The sequence below is a fragment of the Cylas formicarius genome, unplaced genomic scaffold (genome assembly GCF_029955315.1).
Source record: "Cylas formicarius isolate icCylForm1 unplaced genomic scaffold, icCylForm1.1 PGA_scaffold_6__28_contigs__length_40554024, whole genome shotgun sequence".
NCBI classification, from domain to species: Eukaryota; Metazoa; Arthropoda; class Insecta; order Coleoptera; family Brentidae; genus Cylas; species Cylas formicarius.
This window is the reverse complement of record NW_026844347.1, coordinates 39,285,025-39,312,101: the sequence shown is the minus strand read 5'-3', so window position 1 is coordinate 39,312,101 and position 27,077 is coordinate 39,285,025. Positions and strand designations below refer to the sequence as shown.

Sequence of the window (27,077 nt, the reverse complement as noted above, 5' to 3'; positions counted from 1 at the left end):
CCACTTTTGTCGCCGTAGCTTTTTGTTGCAACTAGATACCGACAAATAACTGTAACTATGACGCGTTGACGATGGTGGCCTGTGTTATCCGTTTCGTAAATCAAGGGTTGCTTCGATTTCCATGGCATATCGGACACCCCACGAGACGTACACGTCGTGGGCCTTTATTTTCGAAACAATCGAATAATATTATGTATTGTAACCGTTACGGATGAATCGTGACGGCAAAAAGTTTAACGTCAAGTCGACGAAATCGGATAATCGAACGGCATTGGCCAACGTGTGGAAACCATACATATCAAATTGGTTAGTTCACCTTCGCTTATGTAATGCTAATTGTCAATGTGGTCTACGCGTACGTGACGTCACAACGTGATCATTGGACCTTGTTACTAAGAACGAAAATTTCTCTATTTAATAAAACAACAATTCCCATAGTTTATTTTTAACATTTACAACAAACATACAAATTTAATGTTTTCAAAATTTATTTACCAACTGATTTGAAATATTCCTGCGATCCTTTGGGGTCCGGTTTTATGGTTTTCGCGCCTTTCTTCCAATTGGCGGGACAGACTAAAACAACAACGCGTCAATACCCAGGACGGAGCTCCGTGACACGCTAACCTTCGCCGTGCTCCTCGACAAACTTCAGAGCCTCGATAAGACGCAACGCTTCGTCCACCGACCGCCCGATGGGCAAATCATTGACCGTTATCTGTCGAAGTATGCCCTCCTTGTCGATTATGAACAACCCCCTCAAGGCGATGCCCTCGTTCTCCAAGAGGACCCCGTAATCTCTGGCGATCTGCTTGTTGATGTCGGACAACAGCGGGTATCGAATTTGTCCCAAACCCCCTTTCTACACAAAGCCCGGAAAAGTAAGGGTTCGCTCAGATCGCAGCTACGAAACTCTACTCACCGATCGTTCCGTGTTTATCCAGCCCAAATGTGAGAATTGCGAGTCGATGGAACAGCCGATAACTTCGGCGTTTAATCTTTTAAAGTCGTCTATCCGTTCGTCGAGAGCGATGAGTTCCGTTGGACAAACAAAGGTACTTGAACATAGGGTCAGGATAAATTAACAACTCGTCTCAATTCTCAAAACTTACAAATCGAGAGGGTAAAACACCAGCACGACGTATTTGCCCTTGTAGTCGCTCAGCTTTATGGTTTTAAAATCGTTATCGACCACGGCGGTGCCGCAAAAATCGGGGGCGGGCTGCTGCACCCTCGGCGAACACAGCTGGGAGGCTAAAACACGCGAATCGTGACGCGGGCGGCGACGAAACGCGCGAAACGAAACTTACAAACGGATATGTGGCGCAGGAAATTTTGAGGCGGCTTCGAACGTAAAATCTTGCCACACTGAAACACCTAAATATCTCGTTATTGGCATGAAATTAGGGAAAACGACAGCGACTACTACCTTGGGCCCTATTTTCTTTATTATATTGGCCATTTTCGTAGAGTGAAATGCGGATCTAACTTGTGAGGTTATGTCGAAGCAGAGACCACGAACTCGCGAGCATTCCACCACAGACCACCGACAGCTGGCGGCAAAGGACGCAAGATTGATTTGATGAAGGATTAGAATTCATTGTCCTGGCGTCTGGTATTTTTCTTTACGAAAATATTTATTCGAACGACGCCGTGGCGGAAAGGAATTTAAAAAGAATTATTGATTATCGAAAATATTTATATCGAATGGCGCGCGCGTGGGCTATATTTATTAAATTCATTAATCCTATTTGCGGGCGCACACAATCCCGCAGAACTATAAATAAAACTTTATATCGATGGCAAAACAAAAATGAACAACCGGTAGTAATCGTATTTCATTCTTAGATAAGATTATGGCGATCGTTTTATCTCCCCCTACTGTCGTTTGACACGTTAATCTCTAAATGCAACGTTTCAATTTAAATAGTTTTGTTGTTGTTGTCGCGAGACGGACGCCGCTGCGGGAGCCACAAAGAGTGCGGCGTTGCGCGAGCTTGCGAATTATATATACGTATTAGTTGCGAACGAAATGAAGTGCCCGATATTTTGACGTTTTCCCGTAAATGTTTGGATTAGCGGAGGATCGGAAACAGACGCGTTGTTTCAGAAAAATGTTAACCGCGACGACGACCACGCGCCAGATCGAAATCATGGACGCGTTTGGCATTTTCTGACGACGAATAATATGAATGTCACGATCTCGTGTTGGGTTTACGCATTGTTTCTGACTTTCTGCGGGTGTCAGCGTTACGAGGACGAAGGTGAGACCCGACGTCGTCAAATTCGTATTCTGTATACGGGGGCTCGACGGTTTTTCAGGCTACACGAACGATTCGCCCTTTATATCGGACGCCCGAGTGGAAACCGTTAGGGTGAAATCCGGCACCCCGTTGCTGACGATTAAGTGCGGCAACGGCGCGCGCCGCGCGACGGGGCTGGTTTGGGAATACAAGGTGAGCCCGAAATATCACTTTCCAATTATTGAACCTTGAAAGGTATCACATTTATTCCTATTAGAAATTCGTGTTCAGTGGCGCCATCTAACCGCGCTGTACGAACCAATTATCCGCTTTCGTATCTTTGCTATGTTTAGGCGGAAGCCGCTAGAGGGTGCCCGCACCAAAGACGTAAACGTCAACGTGTTCTGTGGTGGTCCCTCTCGCGTGTGACATTTTGTAAAGTTTTATAAATTGGTGTCAGGAACTTTCAAATCAGTATTTTACTTATTCCCTAATTACAAGTTTTAAGGCCCCGGCGGACACCCAATTTTTAGCACAAACTGACTGTGCTGAGCTGTGTACCTGTTGTTTCCAGACGCGGTAGACAAGGTCAGTTTAGATGTTTAGATGGCTTCTCGTAATACGACTTTGTCTCGTATTCTTTTTTCTGCAATAAAGAAGAAACAAAAAAAATCAACGTCACTTAAGGAAAAAATGGACTAAAAATAAAGAATCGTTATTGGTAGCAGATATGAGGATTTAAAGTTTTCTACTACAATAATATTCCAGCAATTAAAAAAGACGTTATGAAAATTTGTAAACTTTTTATTCCAAAAATTCAAAACTAAAACCACGAAGAAGATAAAACTTTAATTATTGGCTATACATTGCGCTGGTTCTTGTTGACAGGGTTGCATATCATGAATTGTCCAATTACTATTTTCTGTAGCCTTAGCTGTGGGTTCTTCGTATCGTTATATTCCTTTATATTTTCCATAAATATGGACAACTTTTGAGTAGTTCCATAAATTCCTTGTTAATTTGTGCAGGCCAAATTTCAGGCCAGACCAAGGGTCTGCGCCATATTGCTAGTAAAAGTCTTCAATGACCAACGTAGCCTCCAACAGGTCGTCAATAAATGAATGCGGCATATTTACGGCAGTATTTTCTCAAAATATGTAGAGATTCCATTAAATCTTCAGGCAAAAGGGATCTCGCTATTTAGAATGGAAACGGCACAAAGCGCGGGTTAGTGGCTGAAATAGGCATGCGCGGAAGACCATTCCCTTTTCTACGAAAATAGCATAGCCACCTGCCGCGTTTTACCCTTAGTATTTGTGGTCTGTGCAGTCGGCTGCAATTGTCCACAGTCTGTGCCAAAAAACTGAGCGCCTTCGGAAGCCTCTACAATGGAAATAAATGCTGGAAATTATCTATGAATTTCGTCATGAAGCAAGTTATGTGCGACTGTTCTTATTATTTTGGAATAGTATTTATTCATAATCACGACTGCTAATAAAATTTTGCTACCTAACGTCGAAAGAAGTTGATTGGCTAAAAAATAACAATTAAGGAGGATCTAAATTGATTAAAAAAGAGTTTCACTCAATCGCGATGAAAGAGAGGCATAACATACATATATTAGAAATAAACTCGCGGATTGAGGAATTAAGAAATCAAACAAACTTACAAGTGCGGTTTTTCAAAATGGAATTTACACAATAAATATCGTCCCTATGTATTTAGAATTTACATAAAATGGGATTTTTAACCACAATTAGGGATTTCTTATCTACACTTCGCCGTTCCTTTCTCCACGACGGGGTTTTCTCTCTGTAGCAGCCTTTTAGTATTAATTTTATGCCCCGTTAAATAAGTTAACACAATTAAAAACATAACCTCGTTTTTTTTACTCGAATTAGATGCGATACAATCGTCAGATTTGTTTTCCGTGACATCATTCGAGAATCGCCAAAAACATTAATTTTTGATCCAGTATAGGACTGGCAGAGGTTGTTTTATTATTTACACAACCAGCTGTCTCTTTGAAAACGCTTCGCAATAATGTAATTGAAACTGATTACACGACACACGTTTCCTTCCACAGCTTTCTTTATTCAACGTCTACAACCAAACCTATACGTTCCTTTATCTCAACTGTGGCTGGTGACAGTTTCCAGCCTTTTTCCTTCGCTCGCGGCCATTTTATCGCAAATACGATTTGGGATTGTTGCTAAAGCGAGTGAATTTGTAGCCATGTCGGTCGTATTATAGTGGGCTATTTTGCAACTCTGACGTTACCGACGGCGACGGCAGGGACGCCACCTCGTGGCGGAAAATTCACCGCGGAGTTCGCGACAAATTCGAAATCGCCCGCCCCAACGAAACGCACAGCGGCATGTACCGGTGCAGAGAAAACGATTTGGTGAAAAGGACGTATTTGCTCGAAATCGTCGGTAAGTTTCGACCTGAGAAATAAAGCCCGATTTTCGCGTCACTCTACAAATAAAAACAAGTCACTAATCGAAAAATGACCTAACCTCACTCTGTGTTGGTTATCCGAGTCGTCCCATCCAAATAAAAAACAAAGAAATTAATTTGCACCTAGAAAATGCTTAAAAATTGATTTTTCTAACCCAATTTGATCACCACATACGGAGGATAGCTTAGTTCCTACTATTTATAGGATTGGAAAGCGCTGACGTCATCATTAGTGTGCGTTCAGATGGCGGCCATTTGAAATGGGTGGCAATATGGAGGATTTTAATCTAAAAAATGATAATGCTTGGCCTATTTTATATTGCAACGCTGCGCGGCGTTATAACCTTTTAAAAATATAAACGAAAAGCGTTTTAAAATAAATGTTTTATTAATTTGATCTTAATATTGCAGAAACTACATCAGTCTTATTAATTAATTATTTATTATTATTTTCAGCTTTATAATTTATTATTTGGGGTTCGGAGATGGGTTCTGAAGATTTTTCTCTAGAATTTCACTGTTGGCATGTTGTTGTTGCTAAAAGCTCACACTGCTGAGCTTCTTTTTTGGCATTTTTGGAATGAAGTCTTTTTGATATAGATACTCCTGCTCCTGGTGGTGACGTCTGGTTAAATAATCATAGGGTGGGAACAGCAGTTTTTTTTAGAATCTTTTCTAAAGGTAAACCTAAAATTTAAATTTTGTCGAGAATTTAATGTGTTACTCAAGACAAAAACAAACCTAATAACTCATTTTGTAAGAGATGAACTGAGCAGACAAAGCTTTTATCTGGATTAAGTTTGTCCTCTCTTCTACATCGAACTATCCACTCGTTCCGAATAGTTCGGGATACTAGAACTTTCCCTTTGGGAAAGCGATGAAGACTACATTTTCGAGAACTTGCTTTTTCATCAAAATAGTTGTTATTGCACCCATACATGGCACATCTCGTTCCAGGCATACCTAACTATTTTTTAATGTAACTTATCCCACTTAAAAAGGTAAAAGAAATGTATTTGTTACCTTTACCTACATTATTATGTGTAATATTTTGAGCTTACCTCCTAACTAATAACACCGCTAATAAGCAGAACGAACACAAAACTTTTAAGTCTTTGTTTAAGGTTAAAAATACTGTTTTTCTCAGTTCTCGCCACTCAAGCACATACAATTTTAAAGTATTTGTTAAAGCTTAAAAACATTGTTTTATTCACGTTTTTTTTACAGACACTCACTAGTTTAAATTATTTTACTTGTTCAAAGAACACAAAATACTACTGTTTAATACGCCTTCAAATGCATTGACAGAATACACAAAAACCGTTAGAGGGCTTCGCTTACGTCACAAGCGATCACGTGCGATCGATAATTTTGGGATTGGGCAATCCTATTAGGTTTACGATCCTTGTGATTGGTCCATGTGCATGGAACTCGAGGTTATTCAACTTTTGTGGTCTCGTGAAAAAGGGGGCGTTGTGTTTATAACTTTCAAACGTTGCAGATGACATTAAGTTCGACGGGCCGCCACCTTCCATCTCATCCCTGAAGATATCGAACGCGACGAGCGATGTCAACGCGGAATTCACGATACAGTGCAACGTTTCCAGCGTGGTGCCGCCGACCGTCATCTGGTTCAAGTCTTGTTTCGATCACAAGTGCGAGATCGCATACGAAAACGTGTGCTATTGCCATTTGAATTTCCCGCCATCCGCGTACAACGTCGGCAACACTTACCTGAGCAAAATAAACGTTCACAACACTCGGTCCACGGATAGCGGGATCTACGCGTGTCTCGCTGTCACGGAATACGGAAAAGATCACAAAAACGTCACCGTGCAAGTGACGAGCGAGACGCGCTGGATCGATGACGCGCTGTTTCCGATTTTGGTGTGCGCGTCTGTCATTTTCGTGGTCGTGTCGGTTTTGATCATTTCGCATTATTGTAAAAAGAAGACGAAAACGGCGAGCGGCGAAGTCGGCGAGCAGGAACAACGATTGGCCGCTCCCGGGAATGACGTAAACTCGTTACCGACCAGGAATAGTACCGATAAAAGACGATAGACTCGGGCAACATTTATAAAACGTGTGATATTTGTTAATATACGACCTTGTACAGTAAATGTACTTTAATTGAGCCCTAAACATCACCTGTCACCAATACTAGATGATGACGTCACTCGCCTACCCAGTGTCCAAAGAGCATATCAAACGCTCTATTTTCCAATTTCACGTACTGCTAGTAGTTTTTTTAAATACAAAATATCAGTTCGTAGTAGTTAAACCAACCTTGCCCAAACAAAATATAAACACTTTACTTACAAAACAGTAAAAATAACCAAAGCCCTTTTGTATTATCTATGAAGTATATATTTTTAAACTGAACAATTTTTTACACGTCGTTATAACTACATGACTCTTCTTTTAAATACCCGATCCTTATGAATTAACTTTGTCGCAAAAACATCACTAGTTTTGTGTTATTTTGGGACCCTTTTCGATTGACTGATTTTTCTGAAATATTTCACCACGAACAAAAAAGGCATCTTGCGTCATCGGTTTACCATCATTTCTATTACATCTCTAAATCCAGGTTTGTTGAAAATCTGTATCGCTAGGGAATCGATAAATTAATATTTTGTACCTAGATTTTAATGCATTTTTTCGGTTGTTACTGCAAACAGCATCGCATCCCAGGATAGATCTATTCCACTTCAAAAATATATTTTCTTCCCAAAACGTCTTTTCGAAATGAAAAGACAAGGTATTACAACAGGTTATTACAACATCCATTACCGACATCCTCTAAGAAAAAACCAACTATTAAACAAAGACAGTAACTAACATCACCGCTTCCGAAGCCGGCCACCTGCCGCTTCCATCGCGGACCATCCAGCCCAACAACTTCGCCAAACACGAAAACGAAAACAAAAACCACACAATCGAAACCGATATCAAAGCTTTTAGGACGAATACGTCAGAGTACGCGTAGTGGAACTCTTTTAGTTTGCGGATTCTTTGTTGCCTACAACGATGCCGCACTGCTCCTCGAGACCGACCAAATGTTAACTATGAGTCTAACCCCTTAAACTTAAATATAAAAAGGCGGTATTTGAGTGTTAACTTACTTATTGGTTGAAAAAACAAGAATGGCCACCGACGAGCGTAATTTCCGGTCCGTTTACTACGAAAAGGTCGGTTTCAAGAGCGTCGAGGAGAAAAAATCGCTGGAAATGCTTTTAAAAGACAGACCGCTGGACCGCGCCAAACTGATGCAATTTTGTCTGCGCTTCTACGTGCCCTACACGTACCGCGGCCTCGTGTGGAAGCTAACGTTGGGTTAGTTTATGCTAAATTCGCTTAGTGCGAAACCGAAACTTGCGTGTCCGTAGGTGTCGTTCCCATTTACGTAGACAGTCACCCCTTGGTAATGAACCAACGGAGGCAAGAATTCAGCGATCTGCATCACGCCCTCGTGACGACGCGTCTGATAAACGCGAATTTACCGAAACCTCAGCTTTTTCTCGCAATTTGGCTGTTGCAGAGCGGCGTGTTGCCTTTCGACATTAACCTGACACAAGACAAGGCGTTCCTCTCGATAGTCAGGAGTTTGATTCAGATGCAGTTCTCCGAAAACGACGCGGATCTATACTGGACTGCGAAGAACTTTTACGAGTTCACTCGCAAGTTTCACTCTGACATCCCCAAGCTTGTGGAGCAGACGCACAATTTATTGGAAAAAGAGGACCATCGTTATTACAAGAGTTTGGTGGATAATAACTTTCTCGACAGTTTGCCACTGTCGCTGTGGTTCGAGTGTTGTTTCGCCGGTGTAATCAACGAAAAACACCTTAGCAGGTAACTCGGTTACCTCTAACGATAATATTAGCAAAATATTCAGAAAAATGCGATATTCTAAAACTTTCAGGGTTTGGGATAAAGTCTGCGGGGGGTCGGTTAAGATTTTGGTGTTCATCGTTGTCGTAATGCTGACCACCCTGAAGCACCGCATCCTTAAATTCAAGGATGTCGAGTCTGTGCTGAATTGTATAAGAAACGTAGGTATTTGTCGTGCTTTGTAGCCGAATTTCTTAAGAAAGTTGTTTACAGATGACAGAAGACACCGCCGATATCATAGTCAACAAATCGGTAGACATGTGGCAGCTGTTTGGCAGTCCGCTTACTGTACATGATAAATCCAAAACGTGATTTTGATGTCGAATATAACATGTTCGAATTATTTGCTTGATTATTTTTGCTAGAGTATTAAAAAACAATAAACGTCCAAATATTAAAATGACTTTGTCTATGTTAAGCTTTTGGTGGGTTTTTATAAACTCGCAAAAGATATGCTAAAGACCAGAAGAATTTTTTTTGGCCAGTCTATAATGTCAAAATAAGAGTCTGACAAGAACGCATTACCATTAGAGAATAAATTATTTTTAACTAGTTAATTAAAGCATAGAATAAGCTCGGTTTAGATTGTAAATCATTGAATATGATGAAACTGAAAAGAAGTTTCGTATGTTTTTTTTTATGTTTCAGTGATAAATTACATGTACAATTTGTTTTAAAGTAAAAAACAATCCGAATAATCTCTCTACACAAATTATAAAATGAACTACAACGCACTGTCATGTATAACCATGTTTTATTCTGTAGTATGTCATCTGCGAGTGTTTTGCGTAGCCACGTGGTCACGTGCAACGGTTTCGCGTGTGTTTGGCGACAATTCGGCGTTCGTGTGTTATTGCCCTTTTCTGCCTTATCCGTTTGTTTTCCTGTATATCCGACTGTTCTTTTGGTGCTGGCTTGTGTTCCGTCTAACGTTGCATGTATAGTATCGTTTGTGACTAGATCGAACACTCGCCTCTAACAGAAGACCAATATTCGGCCCCACATCGAAAGGCTTCGACGATCCGACGTGTCGGATATATTATTCTTTGGTGATCTAGTTGTATGAGTGTGTTTTACGTCATAAAGCTGGTTCAGCAAAGCACAATGTATTTGACTGGTCTACAGTTGCTACGGAAGATTGTGGACCCCTTAGGGGTTTCCGAGAAGGTAAATTAAAGTTCCTAATCGTTGCTTTCTTTTGTTTTTAGAATACCCTTTGTAATTTTGACTTTTCAAATGAAGCAAGTGATTGAACGGAGCAAAAAAGCCGGTTTCTACTCATACCGTATCCCTCCACCCCCACGAGTAATTTTAATGTGTTTACCACTGTAATGAAATAAATAATTGACCTGTGTTTCTGTTTTTTATTTCTACTCCCTACGAAATGTAGGATTTAAAATTTTGCGTGCATGACGCCATCTGTCGTGCAAAGGCTGGATTAGGCTTTTAGTGTTCGTTTTGCAGAAATCTACTTTGCTTGTCGCACTTTTCCTCAATTAAAATGACCACTGACTGATAGATGGCGCTCGCGCTGCTTCTAAGGCATAGATTGTCTTAAATTCAGCTGTTGATTTATGAAAAATTATTCTATGCTGCGTATCATTGCGTCTTGCCACTTTTCAATTATTTTTACTAGACTTTCAGAATTACCGGATTTCGAGCTCAATCAAAATTTTTGTGGCATATAACCCGTCCTATCTATAAGTATTTGTTTGTACATGGATAACTCGGCTTTGCTCCTCAAGTGGACTATTTTGACGCCGTCATGCTTTGTTAGATAATAAATGCATACGTGTTATCTTAGATTTTATTAAATAAATTTATTTGAAATTGTCGCGACGGTTACGCAGTTGAATTGGATTCTAAAAGGCGGCGGTGTTAAAAAATTCTCTTTTATTACGAATTCTAAAAAAAATGATACAATTAAATATAAAAAACTCCAGTAGCGAAGCGTGCCCGAACTGCCCCTCAGTCCTCGTCGTTTTTACCGTTAAGAATGTCCTGTATCTCCTGGAGACTTTTCCCCGACGTTTCCGGCAGGAATTTGTAAACGAACGCGAATCCGACCGCACAACATCCCGCGAATAGTCCGAAACTGCCCGCTTTCCCGATCAAATCGGCCACCGTCGCGAAATATTTGGTCAACAAAAACCCGAAAAACCAACATGTCGCGGCCGTGAATGTCGACGCAACTGACTTGACGTTTGCGGGGAACATCTCGCCCATTACGGTCCACGGTATCGGCCCGAACCCCAAACAGTACGTGATTATGTAAACGATCAAGCAAAGAATAGGCAACCACGATATACCCGACACGTCCGAGCCGCGGTTATCCTTTAAGAAGAAAAAGTAAGCGAGTACGGCTTCCGAAACTGCCATGCCGCCCGCCGAAATCATCAACAGTAACCGTTTGCCTTTGGTTTCGATCAGCGACGAAGAAGCACCGCTCGACACAACCTGAACGATCCCGACAACTATGGTGCACAGTTCTGGGGCGAGGGACACGCCGGCGTCTATGAATATGGTCTGTGTGAAGAACAGCACTATGTTGATGCCCGAAAACTGCTGGAAAAACATCAGCCCGTTCGACAGGACGTACGCTTTGGTCAGACCTTTGGACTTGAAGATATCGAGGAACGTACTCTTGTTGTCCAACGCCTCGTGGACTGTTGTCTGCATGATGTTGAGTTCCTGGTTTACGTGGTTCGTGTCTGTGGCGCCGCGTAATTTCATCAGAGCTTTCTGGGCGTCTTCTCTGCTTTTTTGCACGAGGTAATACGGACTGTCCGGCACGAACAGGTAAAACGTCACTAGGAAAGTGACCGGTACCGTGAGACAGGCGAGGTTGAAATGTGTCACCGACAAGTAGGGTCCGATAAGGTACGAAAACAGGAGTCCGAAGGTGCAGAAGAGCTGGAGGAGCGTGCCCAGACTGCTGCGGTTCCTATCCTCGGCGATTTCGCCTACGTACATTGGCAGCACAGTGAACGTGAATCCGACGGATAGACCGCACAAGAATCTGGAGAGGAACAGATAGTAAACGTTGGAGGCGATTATGTTAAGCAGGAGACCGACTACGAAGGGGATGTTGCCGGCCAACAGTGTGCTTTTTCGACCGATTTTATCGGCCGCGGCGCCCGCTAGGAACGGCCCCAGGACAGCACCGAGAGGAAGCAGAGATCCTATCCATCCCGCGTCGCTCTGAGTGATGAGGGATTCTAGGGGATTTTCATTCAAAGATTGAAGTTTCGGGATGACGGGCGACGTCCAACCGAGCGTGATCCCGGATGTGAACGCGGCAAGGTTTCCTGCGAGAAAAGGGGGAGTGAATTAAATGACCAAAAACTAGAAAATTTTATTATCTGTGGACGTGGACTCGTGATGATTTATCTGCGGTCATTGATATGTAGTTTGGTTGATTATGTACGATATTTTTGTAACATAAAAGCAAATAAAATAATCATCAGTGAAGTGAAGCAGGATCGTACAAACAAATGACCTAAAATTTTTATTCGGTCATGGATAGATAATAGAATTTTCGCAGAACATATCGGCGAGTACGGTCCGAGCGCGACACGCTGTTGCCAAACCGTGCCGTATTTCTCGAGAGTTTGTATTCGATTGCCGCCCGAGGTTTCATATTTATTTAGTGAAAAACTAAAAAATGCGTTAACCTGTACACGCAGCGATGTAGAGGAACGCCTGACTGCCCCCTTCGGTGGCATCGTCGATTTCTAAGGCCACGAGTTTCTTCTCCGGTTCCGTCGGCGACACGGGGTCGTACTTGTAGCTCTTCTGGTGCTCCGAAACGTCCGCCATAATGGACCGTTAAACGCGAGTACCGTACGAAATACTGTACCGATTTTTTGATTTTGTAGGGTTTTATCTCGGCCCGATAAAAGTATCTGGAGTGTTTCGATGCTCTAACAAGTTTTGGGCTCGTATTATGCGTTAATAAATTAATACGGGCAATTTTGTAATAGCGTTAAGTAGTTCGGCGAGAGCAGACGCCAAAAGGAGGCGTGGGACGTTGCATGCCATCAAAATTTTTCGAAAGTGCGATGCGTCTAATTGAAATTATACCGAATACTCGTCCGATTTAAAACTTTAATTTGGTGTTCTGTAACTCGGCGGAGCGCTATGGTCTGTGATCACGAGTCGGGGTTTTTGACATTTCCAAGCGACTTGCGCAATAACCGTGCAGTAACTTGTTTTCGAAAGCTATTTGCAAATATCTGCTTGCGGAACTACAAATTTTTAACTCCGGTACCTATTAACTTGAAGATCTATTGAAAAATAATAGCGCTTACCGTTATTAAGAGTTGTCTATGAAGTAAATCTAATGAAATACAATTTTGAGAAAGATGATAATAGAGTGACATTTCTACAGAACATGTTGTCCTAAAGTGCATTTTACAAAGGTGATGTATATTGCCAAGACATTTTGTTTAAAGTGTAATGAGTTAAATTTATTATTTTGAATACAGAAAACAGAAAATTTGCTTTTCAAAGAAACTTCCACAGGCTACTGCAATACTATTTACAAAACTTCTGCTTTGCTCCTGCGTCTGTTTTTGCAGAGTCGAACTTGCTAACCTTTCGCGAATCATCCTGCTAACTTCTTCAGAGTTTAACTGAAACTAAACACAAAATAAGATTATCTGCTAAAAAATAAACACTTTTGCCTTATAAAGAAACGGTATTTCTTTTGTTAGTCTGTCCTAGGACGCCATATTGAATTTCGTTTGACAGGTCTTCTTCTTTCAATGAGCTCGCGTCATTCGCGACAGTCAGTTTGCTTTCTTGAATTCTGTAGGCAGCGGACAAGGGTCGTGAACGTGGTAATATTTGGATCAGGTTACTATATGGTATAAACCACGAAAGGAGACTATCATATTCATAATAACTTTATATTTTTATTACGATTCAACTGTTCGAAGTTCTTTATATTTTGTTTCGTTTGTGTTGGTAATATTGTATCAAGACTTTTAAGTTTATTATATTTTTTTTTATTGCAACATTCGAAAACATGCAAAGGATGACTATCGATATTTATTTGATCGATCTTCTCTCCATAGTTAATTTCCGTTTTAACGGGATAGTAACCACAGTATATGTGTCTTTAGATCGTACGTCATTAACGGTGCGGGCCAACAAAAACTGCACATTTACTCGGGAAAATAATTTTTAATGCATTTTCGTTGTTGAGACGCATTTTTCTCGGACGATCTCCTTCGCGACCTTGAAAAAGTCCTTTGGTAACAGCTCGGGCACCTCAACGTAAACCCTCCTTTAACCAGTGTCGTGCAGAGATGTGGCCTGCGAAAAAAAAAACACAACCGTTACAGGCAGCGAAAAACAAGAAAGGGTGAAAAAAAATAAGGCGTAAAATGGTTCGGTGATACTTTTTTCCAGGAAAAAATAATTTGTTTTCGTATCTCGATCATATCAGTATCCAACAACCGTAATCCAATACCTAATAGGTACTTGAATATCCTATTTGCTTATAACTGGCATCTGTTTCGAGTGCTCTGCGATAACGAGTAGTTGTCGATTTGCTTTGAAATACTTACGATAGAACCGGCAACGCTGCGAAGCCTTTTATCGCGAGGCGACGCTTGCTTCAGAACGAACACGCTTCTACATGTATCCTGAAATAGAATCCGACACGGAAATATTAAAAAATATCTATTTACCGTTAATTTCAAAAAATAACACAGACCAACAAAGATTTTGTGATTTGGGATTATTCTCAATTTTGGAGGTATAGGGACTAAACTAATAGCGAAACAATGTTTTTTTTTATTGAAATCGCGCAATATTCTTGAATTAATTTTTGAAAAATCATATTTATGTCTCAAAAAATAGCAGCGTTACATAACATTCGAAAAATTTTAAATTGCTACTCCAAATTGACCATTAAGTTCAAAATACTTTTGGTCTAAACAAACTATCGAACTATTTAGCGAGTCTGATTTTATGATATAGTTGACTTGTTTCTGGGTGAGAATATTGTCTATTATGAATTTTTGTGGTACAGACTACAATTCTGAGGACTGGAGGCTTTTATTGGCTCGCCCAAGACGAGCCTTTAAGCTTTTGCACCTGTTGCTCATTCTATGCAAAGGAAAGAAAATTTCACTCTCTAATTCTGCATCTATGGTGCGCCGAAAGATTCAACCAACCATTTGAACTACTTTGACTTAAGCCGGGACTAAATTTCAAACTCGGTTGATAACGAGAGAAAACGTCGCGATGCATTTGAATTACTTCAGTTTTAATACGGAACATGGGAGTTTTCCTGTTTCAATGATAATTTACAAGTATTCAATGTACGAAAATTCGAATTTTGCAAAACCAAAAAGTTTTAAAACTATTGAGAATAAGTGTTTACCCAGAAATATAGTTGGTGTCACGGTGGTAACCCGCTGACTGTTGCGTTGTGAACTCTCATGTGCCTGTTGAGGTTTCCGCTCTGACTGAACCTCAACAGGCACAGCTTGCATTCGTAAGGTTTTTCTCCGCTGTGTATTCTCAGGTGCTTGGTGAGGGTGCTGCTGTCCGAGAAGGCCTTCTTGCACAGTCTGCATCTGTCGCGAATCAACCAAATAAACTCCCAACACATTAACGAACCACAGTCTACTTATAACTGCCGGTGATTTGACGGAAGTAAACAAGCAAGTGAGGTTATGTGTAAGTATTACAAAAAGAAGTAAGAATGAAATATGGCCGAACAGGTCCGTACTTCGCTTAGAATTAAATTATTTGGGGTTTTGTTAGAAAAGATACTAAACAATATTTATTTATGTATGTATTTATGTTTAAATCTAAAATAAAATAATAAATTATTTTTATTACCTACTTAAATTACTTAAAGTTATTCACGTAATATATCAGTATCACTATCGCTATCATCCCCTGTTCTAATTGTTATTTGTTCTGTATTATTTGCAATATGGATATACGATTGTTCTGCTTTTTCTATATTTTTAACAGAATTTGCCCAAGTTTGTGGAGGGATGTTAAAAACTTCGGTTTCTATAAGTTACGACGAATGGCAGATTTCAGTTGGTGCCAAACATGTTCAATGGGATTAAATATACAGTGGTAAGGTAGAAGCCTTAAAACTGTATGCCCTAGATTTTTTGCATAATTATCACAGACGTATTCCTTTTGTAGGTTCAAGTTTTGTAGAACCTCAATTAATTGTTTTTTGGTATAATCTTTGTGAAAATAAATATTATTATACATGTAGTTTTGGATTGTTGCTTTTGCGTCACATGAGGTAGGAGTTTTAGCCAACTGTCTACTGTGATCCAAGTTTGATAAGTGCAAATACTATTAATCAACATCGCGCCTATTTTTACATTAACTCATAAATCTTACAATACATTTTGTAAAGCGGAACGTAGCGATTTTTTGATATGCTGATTATAATACAATAAAGGAATGATAGTTAATGCATAGATTGTCGCAATACTGTTTTTTGGTGGTATCATTATAATTTAAAATTAAAAATATACTAATACCTTAAATACTAGTCTGTATTATTTGAAACTAATGAAATTTGAACGGAAAGGTTGTATTGAGAAATGAGACCAGATTTATGTTTCGTGGCCAACAAAGTGAAAAGAGGAGACGCTTATTTCACTCCACAGAAGAATTAGGTTAGGTTCACAGGTATGTGGGGTTGCCCTTAAGAAACGTAGGAAATCAACGTAATAGGCTCTATTTGAGCAGGACCTTTCACGTCGAGAGTTAGTTTTGTAGATTTACGTAGAGTTATGTATGTGGTTGTTATTGTATGCTGTGGTTCCGTCAAGCTACCGATCTATCGCTCATTTCACCTGTAAGGACGTTCGCCGGAATGCGTGCGCATGTGCGTGGTGACCGACGAGCTTTGCGAAAATCGCCTGTCGCACACCGGGCACCGGAAAGGCTTCTCACCGGAATGAGTGCGCACGTGCGCGGTCAGATTCGCCGCCTGTGAGAACGACTTGTTGCAATCGACGCAACGGAAGGGTTTCTCGCCGCTGTGAGTGCGCAGGTGAGTCTTCAGTGTGCTCGGTCTAGCGTAGCTTTTGCCTGCGTATATAAACAAGATTGCTTTCGAAAAATCGTCAGTGGGCGGGGCAAGTTTGTGGCGCGCAGCGCGAAGCAGCTTTTTATTATAAAAGAAAAGAGCTTCGCGGTTTCGTGTGGTAAAGGGACGCATTGTTTTTCTATCGTGCTCCTCCTGTATAAAATGTCCTTCACATCTCGTCCAACTTCAAAGCAAACATCGGTAAATATCAAAATTTGCAGAAATAATATCTCGCGCCCTGTATAATTGACGAAACCTGAAACTCTCACGCCACGGTTTACGATACCGTTCAAATAAAATTATCCCATCTTTAACGGTTTTTCATTTATCGCCAATAATTTACCCACAAAAGCGAAAATTTCTATCGATCTATTAGAAATTTTCGCCCACAAACGACGGACCCTGTATATAATTCCAACAATGTTCGAAATTGCGGATATAGCCCTTTACCTCCTTAGTTTCTTGGCAGCCGAATTTTTCCAATGGAGTAAATGATTTTCAAAAAACTACTGGTTTGGTAAAACCATGCAATACATGGTAATAGTAAATGACGTCATCGCGTCTCGAACAGCGTATGTGATAGACGAAAACCGTAAATACAAAAATTGTAGCCCTTGATGCGGCCTAGCTGCAAATTTGGAGTACTCATTATGTTTTTTAATTTTGTACGGAATATCGCGAACACCCTGTACAATACTTAAAAACCGTAACCGTCCAACCCCCCCAATTTCAATAGTTTCCGTTAGGGGACCAAACACTATTTGCCTGCCAAATTTGAAGTCGATAGCTTCAAATTTCGGACACTTATCGTGTTTCATAGCAACGTCCAAAAAACAGTCCAAAATCGAAACGAAAAGATGGACGCCGAAGCTTGAACGCAGCCATTTTTACAAGTCTTATGCACCGCGTGGACGGTTAAAAAGGTGCAAAATTTGAAGCATGTAGCTCAAACCGTTCGGAAGCTATCCCGGAAAAACTCCAGGAACAGAGAACGGACAGATTTTTCGAAAGTAATAAAGTGAACTGCGTACCGCATATCCGGCACACGTTGGGCTTCTGACCGTCCTCGATCAAATTTAGTCCCTGCTTTCTGAGCGGTGACGCGAACGGCATTGATGCCGGCTTGTAGGCGGAACCGGAAGGTTCCGGGGTGGGCCGGAAATCCGCCGTGAACGAATAGGTGCCGTTGTAGGGGGCATTGAGCATGCCCTGCGTTTGGTACGCGTTCTGCTGCGCATTCTGACCATTCGTCGTCCATTGGACCTGAGAAAACCAACCACGCGTACCAAAAAATCTTCCAAAAACGACTTCCGGGTCGTTTAACGATATCTCCGTTTCCAAAATCAAGAAAAAAGCATTAACTTGTATTTTATACACCCTGTAGTAAGCTCGATAAAACAGAAACCGTCTCAGCTAAGGTCCAAAATGACTTATTTTGGGCCTAACTGTGCAGTAGGTCGTCACCAAAAAACAAAATGTTCGTTTATAACTGACAGTGACAGATACCAGTTTTCAGTAAAACTTACGCTCTCACACAATCAATTTTGGAAAAGTTTGTTAAAGCAAATAAGAGGGCTACATTGGCTAGAATAGAACTTAAAAAGACCTTTGAAAAGAGGCACCACATGACCTCTTTTACCATTAAAAAAAAAAAGTTAAAATGACGCCCTGCTGTCATTTTGACATTTTCAGATATTTTTTTCATGTAAAAAATTACTAATAATAATAATACGCTTATTCTGTAGACAAATAATACATCACATTTTGTATATCCACGCAATATTCTGAAAATTCTCTCAAGAACCCTTAAAAGTTGTGCGTGATCGCATATCATAAATTCGCTCTGCCACATATTGCAAAAATTGACGTTAACAAATCATGTAAATGATAATAAATAATGTAAAAATTTTAAACGCAAATATTACTTTCAAATGATATCGAAAACAAGCAAATCATTTATATTTTTTATTTTCGCCATTCTCCCATTTTTTTCTTATTTATTCTTGCATATACATTTTTTTTCATATTTGTGTTTGCTTTTTGTTTTTTATGCATTTATATTTGTTTGAACTGTACTTACAGCTAAAAGCGGTCATACTCACGTGGGTGGTCGGTAAGTCTGGAGGGGAATACCCGGTGTTCGGATGGTATCCGTGCATCGTCATGTTCATCGACACGTTGACTGACATGCTGGGGAATATCGACGGTTGCTGAGGTAGACCGTAGTTTTGATCGTAGAGGCTCGATCCAGCGTAGCCGCTAGGTGAGAGCAGCACCTGGGAATGGCACACGTGGGGTTGCGAGTCGCACTTCTCCGTAGGGCTCGGGTAGACGACCGCATGCTTCAAGCTGAGCAAGACGTCAGCTACGTCCGACGTCGGTTGCTTGTTGTCCCTGTAGAGCAGCGGGTTTTGGTTCTGGAAGCTCTGTTCTGATCTGGAGCAAAAGGTAAAGGATATGCTTTTTTTATTGCATTAAATTGTTAGCGCTTAAAGTCCACAGTTTTTGAGAGATTTGGAGACTAACATACGAAGGGTTGCCTAAAATGAAATGTAGGTTTCAGTTCAATTAAGCAAATTTTTAAACAATAAACCAAAATTGTTGAAAAAAACAAGTCAGGATTTCCGAAAAATAAGTCATAATGAAAAGTAACACAAAATTTCTGAAGAACTAGTCAGAATTTTTGACAAATAAGTCAGAATGTCTGAAATGTAAGAATGAATTTTTGAAAAAGGGGGAAGAATTTCTGAAAAACAAGTTAAACAGAGGACAGAATTTATGAAAAATAAGGTATAATGACAAATAAGAGACAATTTCTGAAGAACAAGTCGAAATTTCTCAAAAAAATGTCAAAACATCTGAAAAATAAGACAGAATTTCTAAAAAATTAGTTAAAAATCTGAAAAGTAAGGCAGAATTTTTGATAAAAAAAATCAGAATTTTTGAAAAACAAGACAGAAAGTGTGAAAAATAAGGTAGAATTTCTAAAAAATTCGTCGGAATGCCTGAAAAATAAGACTTTTGAAAGAGTTTTTGAAAAACGAGTAAGAATTTATGAAAAATAAGTCAAAATGAAAAATAAAACAGAATTTTTGAAGAACAAGTCAGAGTATTTGAAAAATAAGACAGAATTTTTGTACAAGTTAGATTTTCTGAAAAGTAGGTAAATAGGTAAGAATGTCTGAAAAATAAGACAGAGTTTCTGAAAAATAAATCAGACAGTCTAAAAAATAAAAACGAATTTTTGAAAAACAAGAAAGGATTGCAGAAAAATAAGTCAGGATTTCTCAAAAATAAGTCAAAATGTCTGAAAAATAAGCCAGATTTTCTAAAAAGAGAAAAGTAGGACGAAATTAAAATAAGTCCGAAAATTTGAAAAATAAGATAGAATTTGTAAAAAATTAGTGAGAATGTCTGTGGAAAATAAGTCAGAATTTTTGAAGAACAAGTCAGAGTGTCTGAAAAATAAGACAGAATCTCTTAAAAACAAGTTAGATTTTCTGAAAAATAGGTAAATGAAATGAATCAGAAGGTCTAAAAAATTAAAATGAATTTTTGAAAAACAAGTAAGGATTTCTGAAAAATAAGTCAGAATTTCTGAAGAAAAAGTCAGATTTTCTAAAAAATTAGTAAAAATGTCTGAAAAGTAAGACAAAATTTTTCAACCTCAGAATATCTGAAAAATAAGGCAACATTTTTGAAAAATAAGTAACGAATAATGAAAACCAAAACAGAATGTCTGAAAAGTAAGACAGAATTTTTGAAAGGTAAGTCAGAATATCTAAAAAATAAGACATTTTTGAAAAATAAGTGAGGAAGAATGAAAAATAAAACAGAATGTCTGAAAAATAAAGAATTTTTGAAAAATAAATCAGAATATCTGAAAAATAAGACAGAATATCTAAAAAATAAGTCAGAAAATCTGAAAAATAGGTCAGAATGTCTGAAAAATAAGACAGAATTTTTGATAAACAAAACATTTTCTGACTAAATCAGAATTTCTCAAAATATGTCAAAATTTCTGAAGTACATGTCAGAATTCCTAACGAGAGACTTACGTCAGGAATTCTAACTTGTAAGGGACATCGCGAATCAAAACGTCAGACACCAAAATAAAATTGGGATTATTTCTTGGATGTTAACAGTTTTTTTCAGAAATTTTGTCTTATTAACAGATGAGAAGGTCCCTTTTAACGGCATGTAAATTTATTTGGACTGTTAATTTGAAGTTTCTGACCGGTTATTATATTATACAGAGTGGCTCAAAAACTCATGAATAAATAAAAATAAATATTTTTAAATTTTGTTTTAAACTTTTATTAAGTATGCCATATATTATTTTTTAAAATTGTTATTTATTTTAATATTATTTTTTTAATATGTAATATACTGTATTTGCAAAAGTATGCATATTTGTGTTATAAATCTAACATTAAGCAACCACTTAAAATTCAAAGCAACAGTAATAATTATAAATAATTATAATTATAAAAAATGTAAATATTAACAAACTTTAGATTAAAAATTGTAAAGAAAAAAAAAGGAAAAAAATGAAAAACGATCTTATCAACGAACAAACAAATTGATTATAGACCCGAAAAAGAAGACATGTAGCCTTGGATGTGCCATGAAATATAGTGTTATTGCAAAGACTTCTGTTCAATTCTACAGTTCATAAAAATATTTTTAAACAATCGAAAATTCGTGACAAAAGTTTCATTTATGAAACTCGTTGCCGTAGGATTCTGGCAAACACTACAGTGGCGCACAAATAAAAAGCAAAGTTTTTAATCGTATGTGTGTAGGGGGAGTGGGGACGTACTTATAGGCGGCGTTGCCAGTTGCGTTGCCGCACGGGGAGATGTTGAACAAACTCGGTAACGGTTCCAAATCCAGTGGCAGAGAGAACGAGCCCATGTCGTCGCCCCAACAAGACGATAGGTCGTCGGCGCCGGCCAAAAACTAAAACACGAATCTTTTATACATTAAAATACTTAAACTAGCCAAAACTAAGCGTCGATATTTTTTATGATGAAGTAGTAGTTTTTGATAAAATTTGCGCGTTTATACGAAAAGGAAATATTATTTCAACGTGGAAAAAATGTCCACAAAATCGAATATTTTTAATGTGCGTTGAAAGAAATGGTGGGTATAGTGAACATTTATTCTAGTGATTTTTTTTTCTGTTAGAAATGCTGATCTATAGTCTCGAATGGCGAAACCCACGCATCTACCTGCCAGTGTTCTATTTTTGTCTATTATGCCCCGGTATCGTACACTAGACAGAGATAGCATAATTACAGTGGTTTCCACTATAAAACAGGGTCTTATTTTTGATGAACTGCTGACGAAACTCTAAGGCCCTCTTTAATTATTATGGATAATGCATATGGATTTGCCAATTTTAGCTCTAAATATATTTTTAATTTTTGGTTTTGTTTTAATTTTTATTGTATAGACAGAGTTAATAGTTTCTTTAACATATTATCATAATTTCTTTTAATAATTACTTTTCACTATGCACGGGGTCTTCTAAATCATTTTGCAACAAATGAAGGTAAGTAAAGTATTAAATAAATGAACCTAGTATTTCAGTTCCTAAAATTCCACCTCACTTATTAAACCCTAAATTAATTGAAATTAATTGAAATTAAAATGAACCAATTAAAATTTCCCAGCCAGAATTGGCTCAGAACTGTCACCACTATACTACTTACATTATAAATATAAATATATACATATAAATATAAATTTCACGGCTATGGCTTGATAATGACTCACGTATTTTGGTCAACGAAAATTTCTATTTTATGTATGACAGACCGAGTCGGAAAAAATAAAATCGGTATTGTCAAATTCTCAGAAGGCCATGAAAATATGTCAGTAAACTCCACGGGGCACAACTTTTTCCTAATTTAACCCAAGTTGTATCTTTAACTTTACTTTCTAACATATTCCTGGACATCCTGTATGCATGAAAATAATTTTAACCGTGCAACTTTTTTGAGGTTTTTTTAATGACAAAACTTACGAGAACAACCAACGATAAATAAAAAAATAATAATTATCCCTGTATATTTTATAGCAAAGTTGTAATATAAGTCATGTGCCGAGTTTGAGTAAATTTTGGATATTACACCTTGAAGTTCAGATCTTACCCTACTGCAGCTGTAGTTGTAGTAGTAGGTGTATTAGAGAAGTAGTGCAACTAAATAACTTCGATTTTGTTTTTAATGCAGTTAATAATATGGAGGTTGTTTTTATAACGTGCATTATTCATTGTGGTGGACATGCTCAAAACCTACTATAGATTTTCTATTTTGTTTTACCTTAGTTTTTATTTTAATTGTTACAGTTACATCGTTGACGATATAAAAAATGAACTCACTTAACTTAACTTTAAAATGATTGCGCGTGGCATTAAAAATGTTGTCGGGGGTGAATCTGGCATTTCAACAAGAGTCTTCAAGGATGCTCTTGCGGAGGTTGGAAATAGAATACTGCGTCACTTTCTAAAGGGCAGTTTCCAGAGGAATGGAAGTCATCTTTGGTGGTTCCGGTGCCGAAGGTTCCAGTTACTAAGCTGCATTCTAATTGTAGACCGATCAAAAGACCGAGACATTGTGACGAAAATAATTTAATTGTCTCTAGTCAATCGGGATTTCGAACGGGAAATTCTTGCGAGTCTGTGATGGTTAGTATCTGTGATGAATTTGTTGGGGATGTCGATGACAATAGTTTTGTTTTGGCTGTGTTTTTGGGCTTTAGAAGAGCTTTTTAATAGCTAAGCAAGCACTTAGCCCTGGATTGCCTAAAATCTTACTTATCTATCTATCATAGTGTCTATCTATCTATCTATCTATCTATATCTATCAGAGTGTTAATATTAATATAAATGGCGTTAATTTGCAGTATGCGAAACATAAAAAATATTTGGGAATTGTATTAGATCCACAAATAAATTTTGATGCACATTGTGATTATATAACGAGAAAGTTTTCACGAAAGGTGGGTTTCACATCCGGAGCGGGCAAAAATTTAACAAGTTATACAAAATTGTCACTTTGCAATAGCTTTGCAATTACTTTAAGAATGTTCATGATTATAACACTAGAATAATAAATATTAAGGAGTGTGATAATTTAAATGCTTTTAAAAGATTACTCAAAACTGCAATTTTAATCTGATTTTTCTTTTATAATTGTTCTGCTGTTATAATCTTTTTTTTGCGTACTTTTGTACTTATTTAAATTTTCCTATTTTGTTACTGGCTCGTATATTTAAAACGTAATTAAGATTGTTTTCTGTTATAACTTTATGCTAAATAAATAGAGTATTTATTTAATTCTAAAAGAAGCGCTCCCAAACTTGCAGAGGAAATCAGGGATGAGTTCTCAAAAAATATTAGGGCAGACTATAACGGCCGCGTTTCCAGAAAGAAACCATTAATTTCGAAAAAAACGTTTGCAATTTGCGCGGAATTGATCTTTTTGGGTCAGAAAATAGACGGTGAAACATGGCGGAGATATGTTTTATTGTGGGGGTGGATGTCAGCTAATGGGACCGGTAATTTAACTTTTATTCACGAAGTCATGGACCAACACGGCAAGAATAATTTCAACCAAAGTGTTGAAAAACTTAACCTTGAGGGACGTTATTTATTCCGACAGGGTAACGATCCACATACACACTGTTACGTTTATACGTCACAACTTCATGCACCACCACAATTTTCAGGAAGCATGCTTAAAATCTAAAAATACAGCCAACACAAATTTGCCATCCTCCAAGGCCCTCAAGAAATCATCAGAGACAGTAACGACGACAGATTCACATGAATGTTTGTAGCGAGAGCCCGACTGGGTTTACGTAAAGTGTTTCAAATGATTTTTAATTTATTTTTATTTTACTTTTTTCTAATATCAGTACTTCCCGAGAGAAGGTACGGGCGCCTAATAATAAAATAAAGAGGTGGATATACTTTTCTTCCAGTTGGCAATGCAATAGAAATACGCCTTTGGAAAAACCAGTTGAGCCAACAGCGAAACCGAACCCATCAGGGAAAAACACTCAATATGCTTATTAATTACTCAAAACCTGCCCTTAGGTTCTATACCGAACGTCAAAACGGGCTTCTTTTTGTCAAAATGTGATGATGGGCACACTGCTAAATACACAAAGTGGAATTTTCAAAGCCTACTCAATTTTTTACGAAACTGGCTGTACGTGGTCGAAAAAACTTACCAATTTGGAGGCTAGGATAGGAATTTGGCAGATTTTTTCACGCCGCGTCATTACGTATCCGCGATTAATCCTGCAACGACGTCCTGCTTACCTGCTGAGACGCGTTAGCAGGCCCGCTCAGTAGATGTATAGTGCCGATATAAGCAACAGAAACCGTACATAACCTCAATTTCCTAACCCCCCCGCAGCGGGGGCCCCCCGCGCGTGGCGTCCTAGTGTCCCCCCTGTCTACCAGAGTGCGCTCCGCCCCCCACCCAGCTTGTGTAGTGTCCTGTTTTGCCCCGGTTCCGCCCGTCGCTGCTAGATGTCGCGCGCTTGTGTCGCCAGCTTGTGTAGCGTCCTGTTTTGCCCCGGTTCCGCCCGTCGCTGCTAGATGTCGCGCGCTCCGACCGTCGTAGGCCCCCCCGGTAGAGGGCGGTGACGGTGCGGCACGGCGACGGTGTCGCGCGGTGACGCGGGTGATCGGGTCGTCGGTAAACAAGTCGAGTGACTTATACAGAGTGTCTCAATAATCACGGTTTAATAAAAGAAAAACTATAGATACAATAGTAAATATTTATTAGCTCATATGTAGACAACGTAATGCTTCGTACAAGCGGTGTTTCTGGTCCATGAGATTTTCTACTTCATCGCGGTCGAGGATAATTTCGTCGCCATGATCCCGTTTCAGTATCAACTCACAGCTCTCTTCTTCGTTCGAATAGGTCACCTCGATACTGCTCCCGATGTAGACTGTTATGTCGTTCCAGAACATGATTTCTCCCACCTCGTCCTCCAGAAAGAACAAAAAATCCCAAAAATCCTGGACTTGAAAATCTATGTGCTTGTTCTTGAAGATGAAACGGACACCTGAATTCTTTATTTCGAAAATCGTGTTTTCATCGATAGTGACCACTTTGTTACACATTGTGACAAACAGACTGACTTCGGTATCAAATTCAAATGTACTTATATATCAACAACCCCCCACTATCGGTGTAATTAAGAGAGATATTTACATTTAGTCAATTTGAATAAGCATTTTGCCAAAAGAAGCAAACAAGCGCACGTAGTTACATATAGCGGGATTAAAATAGTTTTTCGATCTGCCGAGATGTTGTATTCGTTACCGCAATTGTCGTTAACGCCGCCGCTGGTGTTATTGGAATTCTTGATAGCGATCGTTTGCCATTCGCCGTGGTCTTCGTAGCTCCGGTTCGCGAAAACGAAACGTACCTTGTAATTTAAATACGGCTTATCTGCGGTAGTGTTATTCGACAATGTCACGCTAAAAGTTTGTAGCTTGTCGATTCCGTTGACCTGAGCGAGTTGCATACGCGTCCACGTATCGGGCCAAATGCACCGATTATTATGATTTTTGAAACAAACGAACGCTTCAATCACATCCTTAGGTTTATGTATATAGAAAACGTTTTGTACCACAGCCGACAACAAAACAAAGTGAGCACTTAACAAAACCATGTTTCTAGCCCGAATGAATCTATCCTAGATCTCGGTAACTGCTTTTATAACACTCAAACAATAATGACATTTATTCTGGGGAGGTGCCGGGCCGTCGATATGCATTTTGCTGTCCGGTCTGTTATAGTGAACAAAGCAGGGCAAATGAGTTTGCAATTCAAAATTGTTGCGATGTCGTACTGGTAACTTATGCCACATATTTAACAAATCGTGCGGTCTCACATGCTCCAAGAAATGTTGCACAGGAATCAATTCAAGTTGTTCGGTATCCAAGCTTCTAAAATCGTCGAAGAAAACTAACTTCTTATTCATTGTTGTGAAAGATCGATAACTTTCTTAACAAATCCCTAATTTGTTTAAAGACACTCTCTGTGGGACAATTAATTGCGACAAGACTCAAGTCTATTTCACCGACTCTCGTTAATTTATTCAAAAATTCGTTGTATTCGTAATACGTTTTCTCTTTGAAAAAATACAAATGTCCGTTGGTGTATCGAAACGCGCCCGACAAATCGTCGGGCAGACCCGGAAACAGTTCCGTAGTAAAACCGTGTTCACTCGCACTCAAAGAACACTCGTCTATTTCTGCATAGTAGCGTTTACCGTAAAATATATACGTTCGACCGCCATACGTATTAAAAATAGCGTTCACTGTTTTACCCGCAGGCACACCCAGTCGCTGGACGCTTTGT

General features: G+C 38.9%; 5 protein-coding genes across 5 annotated transcripts; 2 read left to right on the top strand and 3 right to left on the bottom strand.

The window, feature by feature from the left end:
- Positions 1 to 416: 416 nt before the first annotated feature.
- On the bottom strand, positions 417 to 1,569 carry LOC132703529 (peroxiredoxin-like). The gene is made up of 6 exons (XM_060672848.1): positions 1,430 to 1,569; positions 1,311 to 1,377; positions 1,113 to 1,254; positions 923 to 1,058; positions 628 to 862; positions 417 to 576 (listed from the first exon to the last, which is right to left on the bottom strand). Exons 1-6 carry the CDS (start codon positions 1,460 to 1,462, stop codon positions 488 to 490), a joined length of 702 nt encoding a protein of 233 aa, XP_060528831.1. The 5' UTR covers positions 1,463 to 1,569; the 3' UTR covers positions 417 to 487.
- A 75-nt stretch (positions 1,570 to 1,644) lies between these two features.
- Positions 1,645 to 6,808, top strand: LOC132703528 (uncharacterized). The gene is made up of 4 exons (XM_060672847.1): positions 1,645 to 2,264; positions 2,323 to 2,456; positions 4,477 to 4,678; positions 6,205 to 6,808. The coding sequence occupies exons 1-4, from the start codon at positions 2,189 to 2,191 to the stop codon at positions 6,762 to 6,764; spliced, it is 972 nt and encodes a 323-aa protein (XP_060528830.1). The 5' UTR covers positions 1,645 to 2,188; the 3' UTR covers positions 6,765 to 6,808.
- An 842-nt stretch (positions 6,809 to 7,650) lies between these two features.
- Positions 7,651 to 8,982, top strand: LOC132703538 (TBC1 domain family member 7). Its single transcript, XM_060672859.1, has 4 exons — positions 7,651 to 8,039; positions 8,093 to 8,558; positions 8,629 to 8,758; positions 8,811 to 8,982. Exons 1-4 carry the CDS (start codon positions 7,850 to 7,852, stop codon positions 8,907 to 8,909), a joined length of 885 nt encoding a protein of 294 aa, XP_060528842.1. The 5' UTR covers positions 7,651 to 7,849; the 3' UTR covers positions 8,910 to 8,982.
- Positions 8,983 to 10,481: 1,499 nt separating this feature from the next.
- LOC132703095 (facilitated trehalose transporter Tret1-like) lies at positions 10,482 to 12,552 on the bottom strand. The gene is made up of 2 exons (XM_060672160.1): positions 12,272 to 12,552; positions 10,482 to 11,905 (listed from the first exon to the last, which is right to left on the bottom strand). The coding sequence occupies exons 1-2, from the start codon at positions 12,414 to 12,416 to the stop codon at positions 10,566 to 10,568; spliced, it is 1,485 nt and encodes a 494-aa protein (XP_060528143.1). The 5' UTR covers positions 12,417 to 12,552; the 3' UTR covers positions 10,482 to 10,565.
- Positions 12,553 to 13,776: 1,224 nt separating this feature from the next.
- LOC132703220 (protein glass-like) lies at positions 13,777 to 24,975 on the bottom strand. Its single transcript, XM_060672347.1, has 8 exons — positions 24,925 to 24,975; positions 21,503 to 21,642; positions 18,783 to 19,116; positions 17,712 to 17,943; positions 16,445 to 16,682; positions 14,992 to 15,187; positions 14,171 to 14,248; positions 13,777 to 13,916 (listed from the first exon to the last, which is right to left on the bottom strand). The coding sequence occupies exons 1-6, from the start codon at positions 24,973 to 24,975 to the stop codon at positions 15,010 to 15,012; spliced, it is 1,173 nt and encodes a 390-aa protein (XP_060528330.1). The 3' UTR covers positions 13,777 to 13,916; positions 14,171 to 14,248; positions 14,992 to 15,009.
- Between the last annotated feature and the right edge of the window lie 2,102 nt (positions 24,976 to 27,077).